At 40.0% G+C, this 22,009-nt stretch overlaps 1 protein-coding gene across 2 annotated transcripts in view; it reads left to right on the forward strand.

The window, feature by feature from the left end:
- Nucleotides 1-22,009, forward strand: part of ADNP2 (ADNP homeobox 2) — a 31,460-nt gene that overhangs the window by 3,107 nt on the left and 6,344 nt on the right. Inside the window, exons 2-3 of one of the 2 annotated variants that reach the window (XM_073331838.2) lie at nt 3,712-3,831; nt 9,255-9,344. In XM_073331838.2, coding sequence (XP_073187939.1) covers nt 3,724-3,831; nt 9,255-9,344 — 198 coding nt within the window. In that variant the 5' untranslated portion in view covers nt 3,712-3,723. Of the gene's footprint in view, nt 1-3,711; nt 3,832-9,254; nt 9,345-18,848; nt 18,994-22,009 lie in introns of both variants that reach the window. The other variant, XM_073331839.2, reaches the window with a different exon arrangement.

Below are 22,009 nucleotides of genomic sequence, written 5' to 3' on the forward strand. Positions count from 1 at the left end.
GGGAAAAGGGTGAAGGTTATACAGAATATCATTTTCTTTTGCAATTGTCAGCTGTACAATAGGTGTGCTCTATTTTATTTGAGAGTCTGTATATTAGTCTATGTAATCTGGAATGGAACTTTCCATATCTATATCTCCAACAGTTCATGCACACTTTAAAGGTGACCTGCAAAAAGACTTTTTTTATACAGTTGTACATATGTCCTTTTTTGCTGTTGCTATTTCCTCCTTTAGAAATAAGAGGAATATCACTCTGGTCTGTCCTGATTTTGGTGGAGGACTTGTAGAGAGTCTGTAGATGAATATTGTTATCTTGCATATTAATTGAAAGGTTGAGGTGTTGAATTGTTGGAAAAGACTTTCTTTTCCAATATGTATGTTGGAAATTTTAAATGGGTGGGGAATTCTTAAAAAACAAAAAAACCCCACATCATCTTTAACTGTCTGACTAAAATTCCTTCCTCAGTTGCTTAGCTGTGTATACCTTCTAGGCTAGTCAGAACCTGAATTTCCAATGTAAATATCAAGCAGGGGGAAAAAATTTCAGCCTTTCTCTGTACATCAGAAATCAAAAGTGCAATTAGTTTTTCATTCTCAGGTCACCTCTGTCTTTCAAGGGGTGAAATTGTTAATTTTTTGCTAATTTTTTGGATGCACAGAAATGGTCTTCAAGCACACTAGTTTTGGTTAAATGTTCCTCTGATTCATAATATAATATTTGAACTATGTTGCTTGGAACAGTGTTTCAATAGTAAACATTGTACTGGTAGGAAGAATCTGCAGTCTTGGTGGTGTCTTCTCTTGATTGAAAAGCAGATCATTTGCATGATTTAATATGGAGAATATTACTATTCATATGCTCTAAAATAGTGGAGAAAACCTCATGCTGTACTCGGGTCCAATACAATACTGTTATGGAAGTTTTACCCAAGTCAGACAATATTTAAAGGAAAAAGGTTAATGGACAAAATACCACTAAGGGCTATATGAATGATTTAAAGATGATTCATGTGTCAGGACTGCAGGATCAGCCATAAAGATAGCAAGTAATCTCAAAGACAGTGATTTGTTTGGGTTTTGCACTTAATTTTCCAAAAGCATTCCATTATTATGTATCTTACTGAATTTTCTTTGTTGACCCAGTGTTGGGTTTGGTTGGCAAGAAACTGGTGGTCGATAGCAAAAGATTGGCGGTAGTTCAGGATGCAACAAACGGAAAGTTTTCGTTAAAGATTGAAGGCTTAAAAAACCAAAACAACTAATGACATGGAAATAAAAATGGATGGATAATACGCTATTCTAGCTGTGAAATACTGAATATTGTGAACTGAGAAAATGAAACTGAGGACTTGGAAAAACAAGCTCAGAAAGTTGGAATTCCTGATTTACGATAGAAGAAAATGTGTTATATATTTTAAATGGATTATCGAAGTGTAGTAAATTATAATTTGAACTCTTCCAAGCATTGTGGTAAGACCAGTGGCATATTTAGTACTTGTGGAATGTACATCTCTTGGATTGAAGAACTGCGTCTTGAAAACTGGAATATATAAAGCCAGCTGTGTTCAAGAATATTGTTTTATCTGGATTAATAATCCTGGTCTTCAGTTTTAGAAGAAATTTGATTTGTTAAAACAGGACTGAAAAGTATGGACATGGGTTATTAGTGCTGTCTTAGTTCTAGCTTGGTAGATAGCTTGCTTCTTGAGGAAAGTCTCTCTTCATCTAATTGATACATTGATGCTTCTGAATGAGAAGGAAGATCCTCCAAAAATGGTGGAAGAAATATTTCCAGTGGACTAACACATATATGGAACCCATATCTCCTTGTGGCTGAATTGATCATAGTAGCATTTTATCAACTGCATTCTTGTACAGTAGACTATGGAGTCTGGTGCATATAACCTGATACAATAGCTGCATTGGTTGTAAACTAGAACTTTAAAGTGTCCACATTTCCACTTGATCTTAATTTGGAATAAGGATTTATCTCTTTCCCATGGTATCTGAATGCCTTCCAGAGTTTGTTTTAAAAAAAACAACAAAAAACCAAGGAGACTAGCATCTGTCATATGGGGCTCCCTTTCTGTGAGGGAAGAGGAGAGGAAAATAGCAGGTGGTTTTGTGTACATAAGTTAAGATGCTTATTTGTTTGGAAGGAATTAAAGGTTGAAGAAGTGTATTTTCCATCTGGACTGGGTTGAGGATTGGGTTTGTGGTAGCTCATAGTTTCTGTGGGAGAAAAATCCTGACTTCTGTAGAGGTAAGCCTTATTCTGGTAAGGGACAGCTCTCTTGTTTTGAGAAATGGAGCTGTTGAGGGCACTTGAGATTCTGAAAGGTGAAGCAGGTTTTTTTTGGGTGATCTGCTCCCAGACTACTTAGGTTTTGGAAATAAAGACTTAGACCTTCACTGGATCCTCACAGAGCTGTGTGTGTAAGCATATCACCCAGTTCTTTGTTCTATCAGTAACGTGTTACTGAGTAGGCATGCTGCTGTATTGTGCACCAGTTTCAGTTTCTCAGGGCTGGTGCTTTGAAGCCCAAATAAGTTGCACTGGAATTCAAATAGGAGTTGATGAAAGGTGTGTATTATCAAGGCTAGGTCATCAAAGATGGGATGCAGTCTTCTGGCCAGCTGGAGATGGTAGAAGGTGTTTCTCCTGGATGCGGCAGTACAAGAGGCCAGCGTTAATGGGAAGCACAGAAGAAATCCTAAAGTGCATACTTGATGATCAGTGGGCATATTTCTTCAAACAGAGGGGCTTGTGGTGGTGGTGGTCTCTAAGAAGTAATTCCCTCTGCCTACAGCAGGACCTCTGTTTTGCTGGGATTTAACTTCAGCCAGCTTTTCCTCATCCGTAGGTTTACCGTTGCCTAGCTTGGGTAACTGGGTGATAGTGAGATATAGTCATCCCAAAAATCTGTACAATGTTAGAAATCCACACTGATTTTACCAAGCAAGAAATCTGAATGTACATCAGCTGAGAAGCACTGCTATAGCCATACCATTATTTACAAATCTGTTTTTAAAACTCAGCTTACGTTCGCGGCTTCAGCTGTCCACCGTGGTTTTGAAGTGGTGGAGTTCTGCAGGTTGGAAAACTGCATTAGTCTTCTATTGCAATGTCTGGTTCCATGTCACTTAAGCAAAGTGGTCTTTGGTAGTAGCAGTTGCAGGAAAACCTGATTTCATGAACAACTGTACTTAATATATCTGAGCAGATACATGGCAAAAAGTACCCACTGCGCGCGCACACACACAGATTGCGGTTTCCTTAGAGGCAGAAGTAGCATCACATTTTCATTTGCATGTTATATCTCCACTAGGTGAAATAGTGGTGGTTTTCTAAATCTAGTCAGAAGTTAGCATGATTCAGGCTTCCATGCTGAAGCTCACAATATAGCTACCAAACAGGAACGAAGAATAGAATTTGGCTACTTTTCAGTCAGGGTGGGAGGAATTTGAATTATTTTGAAATCTTGGGGTAACATAAGAACATGCATGTTTGTTTTAGAGTAAGGAAGTGATCTCATAAGATCATATACTAATAGAGAACAGTTCCTTGTTCAAAGCCTTTTGCTTTTCATGCTGGAAAGTAGACTTTTGAGGGAAGCATTCCCCATGATATAAATTATTGCTATAACACTACACAGCATAAGTGTGCATGTACAAATGTTCCATCACATTATTTTTGTCTTTCTCTTTCAGGAAAAGTGCAAAATGTTTCAAATTCCTGTTCAAAATCTTGATAATATCAGGAAGTCTCGAAAAAAGGTGAAGGGCATTCTTGTGGATATTGGGCTTGACAGCTGCAGGGAGTTATTGCAGGTAAAGAATTGAAGTAACGTAACACAAACTGCTGAAACTTGAATTTTAAATTTTTGAAAAGTCTTTCACAGTTTAGTGTATATATACTATTCATCTGTCTTAGAAATTTATAATGTGGGTGGGTCAAGAAAGAACTGCATCCTTACTTGGATGATTGATTGCCTGAGTCTCGCAATCTGTTATAGGCCTGGAATTGGGAGTTTCCTGCAACATAAGTTATTGAAACATTTTGATTTTTAGAAAGGCATGAAATGCAGGGTGCTGCATACTCTTTACTGGTAGTATTGCATCAAATGAAAGCACTGTTACTTAAGGAAATGTTGCTTGTCCGCTACATGAGTGCTTTCCTGTATTGGACTCTTAATTTAAAAACAAAACCAAAAAAGCCAACAACCAAACCACAAACGATGAACAAATGAAGACGTGAGCAAACTCAAAGGGACTAACTGCTCTGCCTTGGCATATCAAGAAGAAATCTCTAAAGGATGTACAAACTGTCAACATTTATAAACCAAGCAAAGAGAGACCGTAATCTGTTACAGGTTTTAGAAACTTGACTCAAGATCGCTTCGTGGGGGGAAAAAAGTCAAGCTGTTGTGTGGCAATTCAGTATTGCATCTCCACAAATTTAAGCAGTCTATCATCAAGTGCACTGAGGCTATGAAGACAAATGTGACATCGTTTTGTTGAGCAGAGACTGTCATTTTCTGAGGAATACTTAAATGCAACAAGCAAAGAGAATATGCACGAACAGATTTGGAGAACTTAATATCAAAAAGCTGCAAATGCAATCACTTTTCAAGAACTAAATAAACTACTAAATGGTAGCCTTGACTTGACCAGTTGTTAAATATGATCTTTCATTGCCTTTTCAGTATATTTGACTTGACTTTGTCACCAGATGAGGACTTAACGTTACGTCTGTAGGTGTGACCTGCTCATAGGATAAAGGACTAAAACATTTTGTGGGAAATCTTGCTGTGTTTTTACAGTGACTGCTATTTGAAATTGGTCATTTAAGACTTGCACACAAAATAAATGTGCTTTGGATCACTATGCTTCGCTAATCCTGAAACAGTGTTGACATTTGGTTATTCTAGTTAAATCTTTGTCTGAGGGACTTTAGCATTTGAATAAACTTGACAAAAGAGAACACTTTTATGTATTTGTCCAGTATTTTGCATATTCCCTCTATTCTGATTGAAAATACTATATTTTAATCAGAATATTTCTCATTCCTAAATTCTTATACCTAGATCCTTTGAAGTCCAAATCTTGGTTTGATATCAATTTCTTACTATGGAAATTATTGTAAAATCAACTTTTGATTGCGCTATAGAATAAATTGAGAGAGGATTAATGACTAAGACCCTCTTCAAAGCATAAAAAGGTTTTTGGCAAGCATGGTAATCATGGTGGGAAGATGTGGTCAGTGTGAATAGAAAAAGGGCACAGCAAATTGAGTTATCGGATATAAAATCCTTGTCAATTCAGTTACTGATGTTTGGCTTTCTAGATAAACTACAGCTATTTCTGTTGAGTATGGGAGGACTTCATCAACTGCGATGATGGTTTTTAGACTTCTTGGGTTCAGTATTCTTCCATTGCAGCATAGTGTGACTTTCAGTAATCACTAAACCATTTTGACCAGTGTTGATATTTAATAGGTAAGAAGTAGCTTAGTTTCTCCATATCTAGATGAAATTTTGGACACCCACTCCTCTTGGGGAGGAAGGAAAATCCAGTAACCATAATCATTATCATGATAATGATAATGTTATAGAACTAACCTACCATGCTGAGGTAACTATGAAACAGGACTTCTAAAAAGGAAGTTTCTAGTAAGATATAATAATTAGCATTTGTCTCTGGAGGCAAGGTACGTCTGAAGGTTGGTCTCTCTTTGTAACCAGGAGAACAAAAGGGCCTGTTTGTTGGCTAACAGCTTTTACTCTCTCTCCTTTGAGAGGAAGACATGGGCCTTCTGTCCCAGATTCATGGTTGGATCTGCTGCACAACCATATCAGGGTGGATTTAAAAAAACAAACAAAACACTTCTTAAAATTCACCATGAAATTATGACAATATATGCTAAGACCTAAACTTAATATGTATTCTTTTTAATTTAAATGATTTTATTAGAGTAAACAATACCTATTTGCTTCCAAAGTTTTTTAAAGGAAGTGAAACCACTAAGCATGGGGAAGTCCCTGGCTAAGCACATGGAACCAGAGCTTATAGAAGTGCTAAACCAGTTTTTTGACAGCAGTAGCCTCTTCTGTGGGGTGCAGAGAATATTTTTTTTCCTTTCACTTTATTCAACTGTTCACTTCAATGGCTAGTTCATCCAAAGTTGAGGAACCAACTAGGAGTAGAAAAAGCAGGGAAGCTGGCTTACTTCAAATCTATTGGGCGGGGAAAAAAACTACATGTGAGAGGATGAGATCTACTAGTTCTAAAATCTTGAAGGACATAGTGACCAGAAACAATCTGTTCAATTTACTAACTACAGATAATACTTTCTTTACTTAATAAATTGATTAGTTCTAAGAGCAAAACATGTTTTTGATAATTTTTTCCCCTTCTGTATCCATACTAAAGGTGGTTTTATGTAATTAACTGGAATTCATTTAAAAAGACTTTTTTCACGCAAATAGAACTTGCCACAGATCATAAGTTTAAAAAAAAAAAATCTAGTGAATGAGAAATGCATCATTCACCATTTTTCTAACATAATAAATTAATATGAAAATCTGAATAAATGAATGTTAAGATAGATAATTGCTTAAATAAATGTGTATATAGATGTACTGTAGCCTCCTGGTTAGCAGGAAGTAGTACCAAATTTGGTATCATAGCTATATTTAGTTTGGTAACCATTAAAATGGTAAGTTGAAACCATGAGAATCAGATTTGCTTTAGGAAGGTAACTTTAATAATACCAGTGCAAAATAAGATTAAAATCAATTAGTTAAATCATTTTCTGCTTTTAATCACTTTGATTTAAATCAGTCTACCCTGAACAATACTACATTAAGTGCACCTATAGTGTGACGTCTTAGATGTATTGTCAACTTATTCGAACTCTTCTCCAACAGGTTAGGATCTGCAGTAAATATTAAAAGTTAAAGCAGAAGTCAACATTCAAGATTTTTGAGCCTAAGTCCCTTCTGGTAATTGCTTTGTATAAGTGAGAGAGTTTTTCATTCATGAGGTACATCAGTGTAGAAAGTAAATACTGTAAAAAGTTGCACAAATTCAAGGACAACTTGGCATTCCTTGGATCCTTTTATAACTGATTACACCAGGCTATGTAGATTCCACAAATACAAGTGCTGCGTTAGCAAAATGTTAGGTCAGTATGTGTCTGACAAGCTTTTCCACTTTCTTATCCATTTAACTTTTGGGAGAAAAAATTGGGGGGCTATAGGATTTCTCATGCTAAGTTTTTTTTTATCTTAAGATGCTGTCTGCAGGGATCGTGGGCTTTGGTGGGAAGCTGTTGACGAAGTTTAAGTATCAGCTTTAGAATTTCTACAGGGATTGGTGGGGAGGGGCAGGAGCTGTTTTAGAATCTTTCCATTTATTGCTCGGAGAAATTTTGCAGCTTTCCAAAGTGAGGGGGAGGATTCTTTGCTTGTCTCTTCTAGGTTGTGGGAGACATCTCTGGGTTTGAATTGCTCTTTTTGAATTCTTGTGATTTATTTTCACTATTTCTGGATTTCTTATTTTGATGCTCTGTTTTAGTTTTTCCTTTTTGAGACTGGCTAACGAGACAGATCTTTGCACAAGAAACTCTTACTGGTGTGAGTTTGAGGATATAATTCTAAAGCTGCCTTTTGGCCTTCCTTTAACTTATAGGGCAATTGGGGTAGCTGGAGGCCTGCAAAACAGACCACTTGAGCCCCCTTTTTATCTTTCTGTGTCTTTGTCCATGTTGGAAAGCTTCAGCTGTAAACTCTTTCTTCTAGAAGAACCACTTTAGTAGCAGCTGCTTGAAATTAAGGCAGACCAAAAATTTAGGGATGGGCTCTTTTGACATTACAGAAGGGGAGAAGTATGCACAAAAAAAATTTCTGTGGCCATAGGCTTTCTGTCTAATTGAACGTCAAAGCAGAAGACACTAGTCTGAAGTGGATGCCCTGCAAAGCAGAACATGGATTTGTTTTTAAAGGCATAATAGCTTAGTGGTTTGAGCATTGGCCTGCTAAACCCAGGGTTGTGCATTCAATCCTTGAGGGGGCCATTTAGGGGTCTGGGGCAAAAATTGGGGATTGGTCCTGCTTTGAGCAGGGGGTTGGATTAGATGACCTCCTGAGGTCCCTTCCAACCCTGATATTCTATGATTCTGTGAATCATGGTTCTCTTTATTTTATTTTTTTTAACTTTTAATATGCGCTTTCATAAGGTAAATATTTAATGTCATGGGCTTAAGCATAAATTTCTAAAACTTACTCTGGTACTAGTTTCTGGTATTCTTTGAATGTCAAACTGGCATGTGGGATTGGTGGATAACTTCCACTGTGCCAAAGTCTAGTGGTATATTAAGTATAGTTGCCATATGGCAGAAACTGCAAAAGAAGGATTGGTGTGCAGAGGCTTGGGTAGAAGATGGAGATGGGTGGTGAGGGGAAAGGAACGGAGCTTAACTTTTGGATGTAGAGAACAAGAGACAAATATAAATTTTGAGGATAGGGTGAACTAGTTTTGGGGTGGAGGATTCCAAGAGAACCAATGCCAAACACCTATTTAAATGAGGTAGGTTGTTCTTAATCTCAGCAATAATACTCTTTCATCCTGCTGGTGACTTTTGTGCCTGCAAGGAACATATGTTCTCACAACTTGAAGGACATTTAGTGCTTTATTTCAGGAAACTAGTTCCCGAATGCATAATCTTTGCAGATAAAGTGATAAAGATGCTTTGCTGAAGAGTAAAAAGACTGAGTTCCCTTTGCAAAATGACTTCTGGAGCGGAGGAGGTGGAAGTGAGGTCATGGAAAAGGAGGGGAGTGGAGGCAAATGCTGAAGTGATGTGGATTAAAGGAAAAAAGGAGTTTGTTCCTTAAAAGATTCCTGAACTTGGATAGAAGCAAATGGAATAAAGAGTAGCCCCAAATCATTCTGAACACTTAAGATTCTCTTTTTTAAATATTTTGTTTATATTAAATAACTTGAGGTGGTAGTTTGATTAAAAATAACCTAATAAGGAGTGAGTAAGGTCATTTTGAAACATTGGACCCTAATTTTTCTGAACTTGAAGTGCACAATATTGAGTTTTGGCAACCTAGATTTTTTTTCAATCAGTTTATCATAATTTGAATTTTTCCCTGTGTTTTTTAAATACATATTTTGTACATGCAATCTGTTTTGTAAATAATTTTTGTGTGTGTATTATATATAATTTTTTTTCCCCTCTCTTTTAGAATCTTAAAGGTTATGATCCAGGAGAAAAATATTTTTGCAACACTTCATGGAGTGATGTGTCTCCTTGGGAGTCTGTGGGCAAGAGGAAGGTATGTATGCTTGCATCAGGTGGTCTGGGCAATTAAATTGAATGTTGTTGCAAAGGATGGGATGAGGATGGGATTCAGATAAAATCCTAATGAGAGTGTAATACTCTTACATAGGATGAAAGGAGGTGATTTCCTGGCTTCAAGGATTCCTCTTCTCCATAATAATGAAAATCTACAGAATTTCTGCAGAAAAGCCCCTTTAAGGGAAGCTGTAAGTTTGTAAGGACCAGGTTCTGAGTGTCCCTACACTGATACACAAAGTGGGGGCAATACAGGAGCCTGACCCACCCATGTTTCACTCCCTATGTTACCCAGATACAAAGTCTGGTACTGGCTAATGACATTAGCCACCACAAAAGGGTAGGGAGGAGGCAGAGTCCTGACCACACTGTATCCTCCTTAGGGGTATAGTAATAGGGCAGCTCCATCTGGAGTGCCCTCCTGCATCAGGCCACAGCATGCCAGATGCACCAACCTCAGTTACCTTCCTTCAGAGTCCCCAGTATCTCTACATAAGCGTTCTTGTCTCATGACTACCCCTCCTTGGAGCTTATGTTTATTACAACAATGTGGCCAAATAGTCCATAACAGGAGTCCTGAAATCTAGTCCATTTATCACCCCTATGCATGTAGTCCTTAAAATCCCATGCCACCTGATCAGTCAACGTAGCACATACCACAGTCTGATGTCTTCTACCACACCTGGTCTCTTCCTCAGCCCTCTCCTAGGTATTGCTTCAGCATCTCTCATGACTCTTCAGCCCTCTCTGGCCTTCAGGCTTTAGCTCTCTGGCTCTGAGAACCAACAGGCATCTCCTTTCCTGTTCTCAGCTTTCAACCCTCTCCAGCCTACTCTGGTTTAGGAAGGTCAGCAGACTAGCCCCTTCTCTGGCTTCCTAGCCTACAGCCCTTTTCAGCTTCCCAACGCTTGGCTCAGGAATGTTAGCAGGCTAGCCTTTCCATTGGCTTCTAGATAATTCTTCTCTCTTTTCAGAGAGGGCTGTTTCCCGGAGATTTCCTTCCATGGTCTCTGGTAGTGGAAAGCTGCCAGTCTTCTGACTCCCAGGCATCTCTCATCTGTCCCTTTTCCTGACTAATTCTCTTGACTCCCAGGTGTCCTCTTAAGCCCCGTTTAGGTCAGCTGATGAGTCAAGGTGCACTGGCCCATCTCCCTCTTAAAGGGCCAATGTCCCCTGTGACAGATACCAGAGGCCACAGTCCCCCCTGCATGCCGGGGAGCTCTAGATGTGCCTCCTTAATACTTCCTCCTCTTCTGCCTTTAAAGACAGGTCAGTTCTTTAAGGTCAGTTGAGCTCTTTATTGCTTGTGTAAACAGAATAGTGTGATGTAACAAGAACACAGAAGGTTATGGAGGTTGTAAAGCAATCGAAAACATGAATGGATAGATGTGGGCAACTGAGGGAGAAGCTGAGAGAATTGTGTGGTGGAATGGGCTGCAGTGAAAAGCACACTGTGAAATAGCCCCCACCCTTTGTGTCTAGTTAGCCAGACAAAGGGAATCCCATGCAAAGAGAACTGTGGAAGGAAAACCGGGATGACAAATAAAATCCAAGTCCTGTTAGAGACTGACTAAATTCCTCCCTATAGGAAGGTTCCTGGAAGAAAGGACAACCTCCTTTGAACCCCCTCGAAAGATCTAGGATTTCTTGCGTTATTGTTCAAGTAATGCTGAAACTGTGTTTTGGTATGGATTGCTTCTATGGATGACTTCTCTCCATAATGAGTGCTGCTCTTCTCCCCCTCAGAAATGGACTGTTAAGAATGCTTCACATGTTACTATGTGAAATTGCTTTGTGGTATGCTTTCATTGTGCTTAAAGGTTATTGCACTACTAGCATCTGTGGGAGAACTCGGTAGCCACCTCTTTTGGAATGCTGAACATATAGGCATCTATGGTGCTGATGATCTGTACTGCTTGTGATTTAATAGAAAAGGTAGTTGTATTGTCGTCTTACCGTTTTTGTGACGCTCCAAATTAGTTTGTAGACCGCTGAATAAATACTAATTTTAAAGAAACATAGGCTGAGCAAGTTTTTTTTTTAAAGTAAAAATATATTTAAAAAAATAATGGCTTGATACTTCTGCAAGAGTTGCCAATTGAAAATGAACAGAAACACATTGTTTTATGTTTTAAATTGGAATATGTGGACTTTATTTTAAAACTTTATTTTAAAATCTGTTCCTCCTTCACATATTGAACAGAGAGCTGACTATCAAAAACTCCTACATACAACTTGGAGTTAGATTTGATGCAGGGAAGTAGAATTGCTGAGAAGTTAGTATTAACATGAGAGCAAGTTCTTTTCTGCATCTGACTGTCTTTGTGAGTTAGCTAGAATTTTTAAGGAGTCCAGCCCAGAATCAGGTTCCTAGTTGTCTGACACCTCTTTAAATCAACAAGAGAGATATTACAGGGCTTTGCGGCTGAAAGGGTTATCATCATCCTTTTTGGTTTCTGAACATTTTTCCTCTCTTCATTCCCTTTATATCCCCTTGTTGGAGACTGGTTTTGCCTCTTTGTGCAAATACCAGAGGTAGTTCAGACTTATCTGATGCTTTTAGGGCTTGATCCCACTGTTTCTTTTGCATCCTGCTGTGCAAACAGAGCTGTAATTCAGGGCTCCAACCTTATTTCTTAGCAATCTTGCTTTTAAAATTTTGTTTTTTGGCAGCGGCAGTAAGCAAAATCTCCCTTAGGGAACCACATTTTCTGGACTCTGTTCCCTGAATGGGATCACCTCTCTCACAACATCATGACAGAGAAGAAAGCTAACCTGAGTAAGCCAAAGGCCAGACAGTGTTGTGAATCTCTGAGGAGACCACCTTAGGGCTGTAGAAGAGAAGCTCTGCCACATCTTTTGGTAGTCTCTCTGCATCTTCCTGTCCCTCGCACATCAGCCAGAACTTCTGGAGACACCCGCTCAAAGGTGAGGCAGCCCTCTTCAATACTGGGAGGGTGGCAAATGGTATATCTTCTTGCTGAACAGGTATCTTCAAGGGCTAATACAAAAATCCTTTCTCCTGTACCCCTTTTTCCCCAAACCTATTCTAGATCAGTCCACTTTTTTTTTCTCCCCAAAAGGAAATAAAGCTCAAGGATGGTCTTCCATATGTAAATGTGGGTGAGTGAGTCAGTTAGGACAGAATCTGGCTTGCTGCTTGACTCCCCATCTTAGGATGCAGAATGAGAATTCTTAGAGAATTATCCCCCTACATTACCTCCTCATTTATATATCTGAGGGTGAGGAGAATCACCAAGGACCCAACCACAGGTTATTTTCTGAACTAGGAAAAGGGACAGGTCTCCTAATGGTGATGAGAATCTCCACTGTAAAAGGCCCGCTTCCTCCTCCCCTCACGCCCAATCTTTAATTGGCCAGAAAATGTAATGACTGAGAGCAAGAAGCAAATACGTATGCCTGGTCTTTGTTCTCAGCAAGTTTCAGCTCTTATAAAAGAAGGATAATTATGTTGGAACATAACCTTGAGCCAGAAAAATAGAAAATGTTCTTCCTTAGCAGACATATTTTGAAACAACAGGGAAGAAGTGGTAGCCATCAACAAGATCCAACTAGAAAAAGGATGAACGAACTAAATCTAAGGGAGAAATCTCCCATCCAGAGCCAAGGTATATTTTGCCATCCCTCCGCATTCCTCCTAAGACATTAAGGGAAATACAGCTGCCCATTCCAGTGAAATCCAAAAACTACAAACCACCTGCAAGGGGAGGAGCTCCTTTCATTTTTACCCTCAACAAAGGTGTCAGTGAAGGGGTTAACTTTATTCTGGGGTAGAACTTGAGCCCACAGATACCAAGGTGTGGAAACCAAATTTCCTTCCAGTCGAAATAGCATGCTGTATCTACGTCTTTCCAGAAATATGGCTGGAAGTAGGATACTCTCCTACTCAAGTGAATAGATCCAATCATCTTCAACTGGGTTGATTTCCATTCTTCAGACTGGAGATGGAGCTCTAGGGAGTGCCGTATGGATACCAAGTTCCTCCACGTCTCTTTTGTTAAACTCTCTTCAACTGTGAGAGACATTGAAAAGCATTCAATTATCCTGAGATTTCACACCATCTGCAGTTAAGAGCAATCCTCTGTTCTTTAGGGGACTCAGGCCTTTACTCCCTAATTATCATAGTTTAGCTTTTAAAAAAATGTTTTAGGCCATCATAGACTTCAAGAAGCTGAATAGGTGGTTGAAGAGAATTTATAGTCATAATTGAGACTTTAGCTTCTACCATCACTGCAGTCTCTTCAGGAGACCTACTGACATTGGTGGAACTGGGAACTTGTTTGCATATTCCCATAGGTCCTGTCCTTGATAATTCTCAAGTTTGTCTAAGGAAATCGCCACTATCAATACAAAACAGTAATCTTGGCCCTCCACTCTGCTTGAAGTAGTCAGTGAAGGAATTGCTAGTGATAATAAGTAGGCTAAGGGGCTCTAAGAACTCATTGATTCTTGTTTCTAGGTAACATACTCATCAGAACCTCCTCCCCAAGGATCTTACAGGCAACAGTTTGGGACACTTTCCATGCTTCAGGCACAAAGTTTTATAATAAATCCAAAGAAGAGTTCACTGGTCTTCTCTTTGAGCATTGTCCTCTTAGGACAGTGATTTTTCAACCTGTGGCCCATGGACCCTGGGAGCCCACAGACTACGTCTAAGATTTACAAAGGGGGTCTGCACTCCCATTTGACATTTTTTAGGGGTCCGCAAATGAAAAAAGGTTGAAAACCACTGGCCTGGGAGATGGGAACACAAGGAGAGCTGTAGTCTTTGTGACACGCAGCAAAGACACTGATCTGCACAGTACTTGTATTATTACCATATGTATTCCACTCATCTTTCCTTGCAATTGCTGGGCCTAATGTCTCCAATTGTGCATAGAAATCATCCCGTGAATGAATATACAGATGAGATTTCTCCTTCAGGTTTGAAATTATTCCCAGCAAGAAATGCACATGAAAAGGAAAATATGTCGCCCCAACTAACTTACTCCCTCTGTGGAAATAGGAAGCCTACACAGTAAGTTCCTTCCCTCAGTCCGTACTTTAAGGTCTGATTGAAAACACTAGTCTAGCAGGTTTAGGAGCCCACTTGGATTGTGTGGTTGAGGTTGGCTTCAAAGCACCAATCTAGAAATAAGTGCACCAGCTTGCCTTCTGAGAATTTCAGGATCACCTGAGGCAAGAGCATGTTGTCCCATCAGACAGCACAACCACATAAGATGAAGAGGGGGACTTGTGGTTCAAATCAAAACACATACAAGCCTTGCAGATCCTACTGTGTGTGTGATATTACATAGTCTCCATCAGGGTAAACCAAATACATTAGAGCCTTAGAGTTACGAACGCCTCGGGAATGGAGGTTGTTCATAACTCAAATGTTTTGTAACTGAACAAAACAGTGGTTGTTCTTTCAAAAGTTTACAGGTGAACATTGGCTTAATACAACTTTGAAACTTTGCTATGCAGAAGAAAAATGCTGCTTTTAACTATCTTAATTTAAATGAACCAAGCACAGAAACAGGTTTCTTTCCTTGTCAGATCTGTTTTTTTTTTAAATTTTCCCTTTATCTTTTTAGTAGTTTAACACAGTATTGTGCTGTATTTGCTTTTTTGAGGGGAAGGGGATCCACTGCTGCTTCTTGACTGTACTTCCAGTTGCAAATGAGGTGTGTGGTTGACTTGTCAGTTCATAATTCTGGTGTTTGTAACTGTGAGGTTCTACAGTAAAAGGATCCTGGAATACAAAAAGCAGATTGGCTAACTCATCTGTGGATAGAAAATTTGGAGTGGGCTCTGAACCAAGAAATTTTTCAGCTGCTAGACTATCCCAGGTGGATTTAGTCACATACAGACAAAATGCAAAAACAAGGCCCCTTCTTCATCGGAGATCATTGGGAGCAGATGCTATGGCCCACAGATGAGCAAATTTTTTTTTTAATACCTGAGCTCACTTGCCAGCCTGCTCTGGCAAAAAGAATGTTGACTGACACAGAATATATGTGCAAAGCTGCCACCTGGTCCAAGTTTTTAAAGCTCTACAGGTTCAATCTTCACTCATTTCCAGGCTGGTGCTTGGCAGAAAGTTGCTCCAAGCAGTAGTCCTGAAACAGATTAATAGATTTTTTTTTTTTCTTTTTAAGGCTGGAAGGGACCATTAGATCATCTAGTTTGAACTCCTCAATAACAGACAATATAATTTCACTCCTGTATTGAGCTGAATAATTGGTTTGACTAAAGCAAATCTTACAGAAAGGCATCTAGTCTTGATTTGAAGACCTCAAGAGATTTTTTCCAATGATTAATCATCTTCACTTGTTTTTAAAATTTTGTCTTATTTATAATTTTGAATTTGTCCGGTTCAGATTAATGTTAATTTTAGGGAAGGCGAAACCACCTTCTTCTGTTCTACTTGCCTTCCTTACTAACTTTTTTCTGATGACTTGTGTTTCCCGTATATCTCAGATTAGGGGAAAGGTCAAAGTCCAGAATGAAAAATCGTTACTAAAATTTCCTTTCTGGGACCTATTCTTGTCCAGCAGGGCAGATTGGAGTTCTCCTGAATGTGTCTCTAATGGCCTCTTCAGGCTCCCTGTATATTGTTAACAATAATACTCAACTCCATTTGTGTTAGGAGTTTTAAATTCTAATCTACTCGTAAGAATTTGTTTCCATACAAGTTTGGAAATACTCATCTTTGTGGGTGGAAGGAGCAAGACCAAACAATGGAGCCTATGGACAAGTCTGAACAGCTTTTCATATTTGCAGGAAGGTGTGCTGGCCTGAACTAGGGGAGAGGTCTGTCCTACAGGGGGAATTTATCAAGTAACAAACTTTTACTTTTCTATTCTGACAAATAGCAACTATTTATGGTGGGGTAAAAGAAAGGGAGCTGAAGTCCAGTTAGTTGCAAGTTATTGGGATTTAGGCTTCTGAATCACTGGTAAGCACTTCTGAAAATTTTATCTTAAGTTTCCAGAACAAAAAAAAGTGCCTAGAGGAGGCATAAAGAATTTTTCTCCCCAGTCTTACCGTTGTACAGTTTGTAGTGGGGAGCATCTTGCAGGAATATGCCATTGCTATAAAGGACGCAAAAAAAACCTTTCTTTGTCACAGCTTTCAAATCGTGGTTAAGGGAACTATTGAGAATAATGATACAATTAAGCAGCCTGGCCTGCATAATCTAAATACTGACTGGAGCATTGACTGCTGTGGAGAGGTTTCAACAGAAAAGTTCAGGCAAGTTTGGTTCCATCACAGGAGGAGTTGCAAGAATTTCTAAAGAGTGATAGGGCCCACCACCTGAGAAATTTAATTTATTCTCTTCTCAGTTTGTGAAGGCTAGCGAAAAGCAACTAGGCCTGCCATCACAGAAATGGAAGGAGGAAAATGAATCTAGTGATGAAGCAGTTCCTAAAGACACGGCAGTATTTATTTCACTAGCATGTACATTCAGTTGCTTTCAGTACCACTTCATTACTTTTCCCATGATCAGTGTGCTCTAAGTGTGGGGTGGGAAACTTCAATCTTTGAAGAATGCTATAGTTGTCCCAATCATCAATCATGCCAATGAGACCTGGCCTCTGTTGACTTCTTTGATCCTTTCAGTTTTGGACTTTTCCTGAAGACTGCTCTAGGGCCACTAATAATCACTATAATGAAAAGTCAAAACTCAAGGCCTCTGTAGCCTTTTCCAGTCTGTCATGAAGTGCAGTTGACCCATTTATATGATCTATTTGGAGCTGATAGTGCAGCACTACAGTGGCTTCAGTGATTCCTTTCAAAGGGAGCTTGGGGTAGTGATTGACAGCTGCCTTTTCCCAAGAGACCTTGCGGGTGAGGTTCTACAGGTATCCATGCTCTTGAGACTTTTATAATCTCTAAGGCAAAAAGGGACCATCATGATCATCTAGTCTAACCTCCTGCACATCACAAGCCACAGAACCTCACCCACCCACTTCTATAATAGGTCCATAACTTCCGGCTCAATTACTGAAGTCCTCAAATCATGATTTAAAGACTTCAAGTTACAGAGAATCCATCACTTACTCTAGTTCAAATCAACAAGTGACCTGAACCTCACTCTGAGAGGAAGGCAAAAGGCCCCCAGAGTCTAAGAAATTCTTCACCAGGTCAGAATGGCAGACTGACCCCAAATATGGTGATCAGACCCTGAGCATTTGGGTGAGACCCACCAGTCATATCTGGGAAAGGATTTTTGTAGTAGCTCCATCTAGTGTCCCATTTCTCACCGTAGGAGATATTTGCTAATAACAGTCACAAATGGGCCATATGCCCTTGTAGGCAACTTCATTATGCCTTCTCCTCCAAAACTTTATCAAGCTCAGTCTTGAAACAAGTTGTTTTTTGACCCCACTTTCTCCTTGGAAAGCTGTTCCAGAACTGCATTCTTCTGATGATTAGAAACATTTAGTCCAATTTCAAGCCAAAATTTGTTGATGTCCATTTGCTTTTGTGCCAACATTGCCCCTTAACCTGGTGGTTATCCCTTTGATATATTTATAGAGAGCAATCATATCTTCCCTCAGCATTCATTTTGTTAGGCTAAACAAGTCAAGCTCCTTAAGTCTTCTCTCGTGAGGTATCTTCTCCACTCTTCTGATCATCCTAGTAGCCCTTCTCTGCATCTGTTCCAGTCCTGAGTAAATCTTTCTTAAGCATGGGAGACTATCAGTATCAACATGATACCTCTTGTAGGAAACTGAGATACTATGAACTCTGCTGTCAGCAGTACACGGCCACCCCACTTTACATCTACTTTTCAGCATACATGCTCAGTGTCACCAAGCCTTTGAGAAATTGGCTTCTGGATGAAAAGGAGCTGGGTCAGACTGAACCTTGGGAAGACCAAACTGATGCTGGAGAGAAGGGGGAAGTGTTCTGCAGAATTAGCAAACCAGTGACCTCTTCTTTCATCAAAAACACTTGTTCTTATATCATTGAGTCAAAGTCATGGTGTCCTATTGGACTTCTTGAGCTTGGATGTCGAGGTAGCAAAAGTGGAGAGAAATGATTCTCCCTTTCTACCTCCTTGGCTCATTGGACTGTCCCCTTTCTTGTCAGAGGTCCTGAATGATCCATGCATTAGCCACTTCCAGGCTGGAATACTTTCTCCACCAGTTTTCCCCTTACCTCCCTTCGAGATTGTTGGTGCTAACAATGGCAGTTTTACTACCACCCTCCCTTCCCCATCTCACACGCAGGTTGGTGTGGGGAATGGAGGAGGCTAGCAAATGAGACAGCCTCTGAAACATTCTACTCAGTATTGTAGAATGGTATCGCCTTACCTAAGAGGTGTTTGAACAAGTTTAGGAAGGAGAGGATCAATGTGGAAGAGGAAAGGGGCAGTGCTTCATGAAACCCTTTTGCCAGTGGACGCTTCCAGCCCAAACATGTGGCCTCTTCTGTTGTGGTTTGATTTTTGCCAGTTTCTTCTCCTCACCAGAACAAGACTGAATAAGGAAAACAAACATACAAAAATGGAAAACAGAAAAAAGTGAAGCAAGAAAAAATGGAAAACAGTAACTGTTGGGAAATGCTGTTACAGCAAAGAGTAGGGTACCTACTTCCCAGGCCATCTTTTGGAGAAGGTAGGAATCTAATAAATGAAATTGGGGAGCCAGTGGTAGAGAGGTAGCCAGGGGATTCCCTAAACCCTGGTACATTGTAATGTTTACTTTTGGTGTACACTTAAAATCTAGATTTATTGGTGCGTGTTGTAAAGAGTCACTGAACTGCATTGTGTCAGGATGATCAGATAAAGGTTGGAGTTGCATCCAGCACCTTGAATTTCATCTGAAAGTGAACTGGCACCAATGCAGAGAGTAGAGCAAGGTGTCAGTATATTACTGCCCAATACCTCTCAAGGGGGAAATTACATTATATGCTTGCAAGAGCTTTTGGGTGACTTTCTAAATCAATCCCAGGCTCATCTTATCATTGTAGTTAAACCTATGGGGGAGAGAGGCATAGATTATTGATGCCAGATGCATATCTGTGAGGGAAGGGGTGGAAGATGTTCAGCAACAAGGGAGAGGAATGTAGACATAGTATGCCTAAATAAGAGCTTGGCCAGGTACAGATTAGTCTGGTTGTCAAAGTAATGTGGAAGCAGTAGTTGTCAGAGCGTTCTACAGTGGGGTGGGGAGGGTAGTTTACTACTTAAGGTGGATGCAGATCTCTAACACCACTCCAACTGTGAGAACTTTGTCAGGTCTTCAGCCTTTAATCCTGGTCCCATACTCTGCCAGATGGTTGAGGAGCCTGATGGAGGCCATCTTTGGGCTTGAAAGGCTTAAAAGTTTGATATTGAAAACTTCTTAACCAATCAGTCACTGTCATCAAAGACTTCTTGGCCTCTCTCAACTGCCCTAAGAAGATGATTAGCAGAAGTTTTTTTCCACTTTCTGAAGTGGATGGGGAGTCAAGTTACTTGATGCCATCTGGCATTGATACATCATTCACTTTACAGTGATGTACCCTAAAAAACAGAATTTTTGAGATCAGGCAATATTTGGCATGGCTATTAATGTGAGAATCTGCTTTGTGTAAGGCAACAATTCCCTGCTCTCTGGAGATCAGCTGTCAAACAGGGAAGGAGCAGCCATACAGATTAATTCATTCTAACTCCTATTCCCTGCTTGAGTTCATCTTCACAGGCTGCAAACTGATTAATCTAATCCCCAGCCATGTTGTGGTGAGGATTTGTGCTATGCCCCAGCTTTTAAACAGTCCCTTGAAGGTACCCCTTAAATGTGCCAGACTCTCAAGGGATTACATTCTTCTTTTAAAGTAAGTAATGCAGACTTAGTGCCTCCCAGACTGAGCCTCAGCTCCAGCAGTGCTTCTCACTGAGGGTGAGCTCTCTCCAGCAAGTTGAGCTGAGACAGACTCCTGTTCAAATTCTTTTGTCCTCTTCAGAGATCAGTGCACCTCAGCAAGTATTTGCAATCACACCAGGAAGCCTTTTCAAAACCAGGTAACAATTTATTAGCCATCTGGCATAAAGAATCTGAAAGTCCTCAGGTTAGCATACAGAAACAAAGATTTAAAAACATAATCTCTACTGCCTTGAGCCATGCTGCTCCCGGAACTCTCTTGGTTTCCTTTGTTTCTGTCTCATTGTCTGTCAGTCCCAGGTCAGAGCTCTTGTGTTTCTCTAAAGGCCAGCTGTTAAACACAGCCACCTGACATCTTTTCCCTTTGTTCTTCAGATTGGGGTCTCAGCTCTGCTTGTCTGCAGAGAGGTGGTGGTGGTGGGGAAATCTCCTTCCTTTTGGCTGTTTGCTAGGTGTGAGTTTCGCAAACATTGGGGTTCCCTTTGCCTTTCTAGCTCCTCCATTGATATGGGTCACTTTCAGCCAGTCCTTTAACGACCTATTCATTCCACCCGAGAGACAGTTACGTGACCAGAACACCTCATGTCTCCTGATTTGCCCTAGGAGTATTTTAACCTTTCTGCACCCACTGGCTACAATCTCAATTTATGTCAGTTACTGCCAAGCATATCATTCAGAAAAATACTACAGAAAATTCCCCATTTTTTTTCTTTTACGTGGGGATCAGCAGCACCTCCTCTTGGGAGGCCAAGACTGCCTGTCCATCCTATTAGTCTTGTTGTAAAGGTTCTCCGAGCTGAGAAGTTACCTTAAGATGCTTTATGAATGCAAACTTAATGACATTGACTCTGCCTGGAAGCTCTGTAGTTCTTGGAGCAACGAATGCTCATTCCTTAGGAACTACAGGACAACTCACATGAGACCCAGTGTCAAAAGCTAGAAAAATGAAAATACACCTCTACCCCAATATAACGCGGTCTTTGGGAGCCAAAAAATCTTACCGCGTTATAGGTGAAACTGCGTTATATCGTACTTCCTTTGGCATAGAGTATTTCCATTATTAATACAGTATTTGACACAAGAAGATTTTATTCTTGGTGCTTTAGAAAGGGTGCATCTGATGTCGTCCTTCACATGAAGGCCAGGGTCGGGGCTCGCAGCCATGCCCTGGGGTCAGGGCTCACAGCTACACGTGCCTACCGGGGTTGGGGCTCACCGGGGTCAGGGTTCGCAGCTATGCATCGCGGTTGGGGCTCGCAACTTGCAAGCATACGCTGGGTTTGGGGCTCACAACCCCCCACATAACCAGGTTGCGACCTGGTTCAGTTTGAGAACCAATGTGGTAGACGAGACAGAGAACCATTTTTGCTTTATTGCATTATATCCAAATTTGTGTTATATTGGATCACGTTATATTGGGGTAGAGGTGTATGTGACTGAAGTGTCTCTTATAGTCTTTCAGAGACCTATAACGGTATTTACTCCATGTGGGAATGAAGAGTAACTTAACTGATCAGTGAGAATTCAGAGTGGAAAACTAACAGTTTTCAGCTGAAGTGCCATTGATGGAGAAAACAAATGCAATGATTCTTGTTGGAGAGGGAATGAACTTTGAATTTTATTTTAGTCAGGGTGAAATTAGAGAAGAATGATAGTTTAAATGTGCATTTTACAAAAAATTATCTGAAAATATTTAGAGGTAAAAATGCTTTGTGAATTAAATATTGGTATGAGGAGAGGGGCTGTGTAATACAAGTGGTATTCTAAA

The sequence above is a fragment of the Lepidochelys kempii genome, chromosome 2 (genome assembly GCF_965140285.1).
Source record: "Lepidochelys kempii isolate rLepKem1 chromosome 2, rLepKem1.hap1, whole genome shotgun sequence".
Lineage (NCBI taxonomy): Eukaryota > Metazoa > Chordata > Testudines > Cheloniidae > Lepidochelys > Lepidochelys kempii.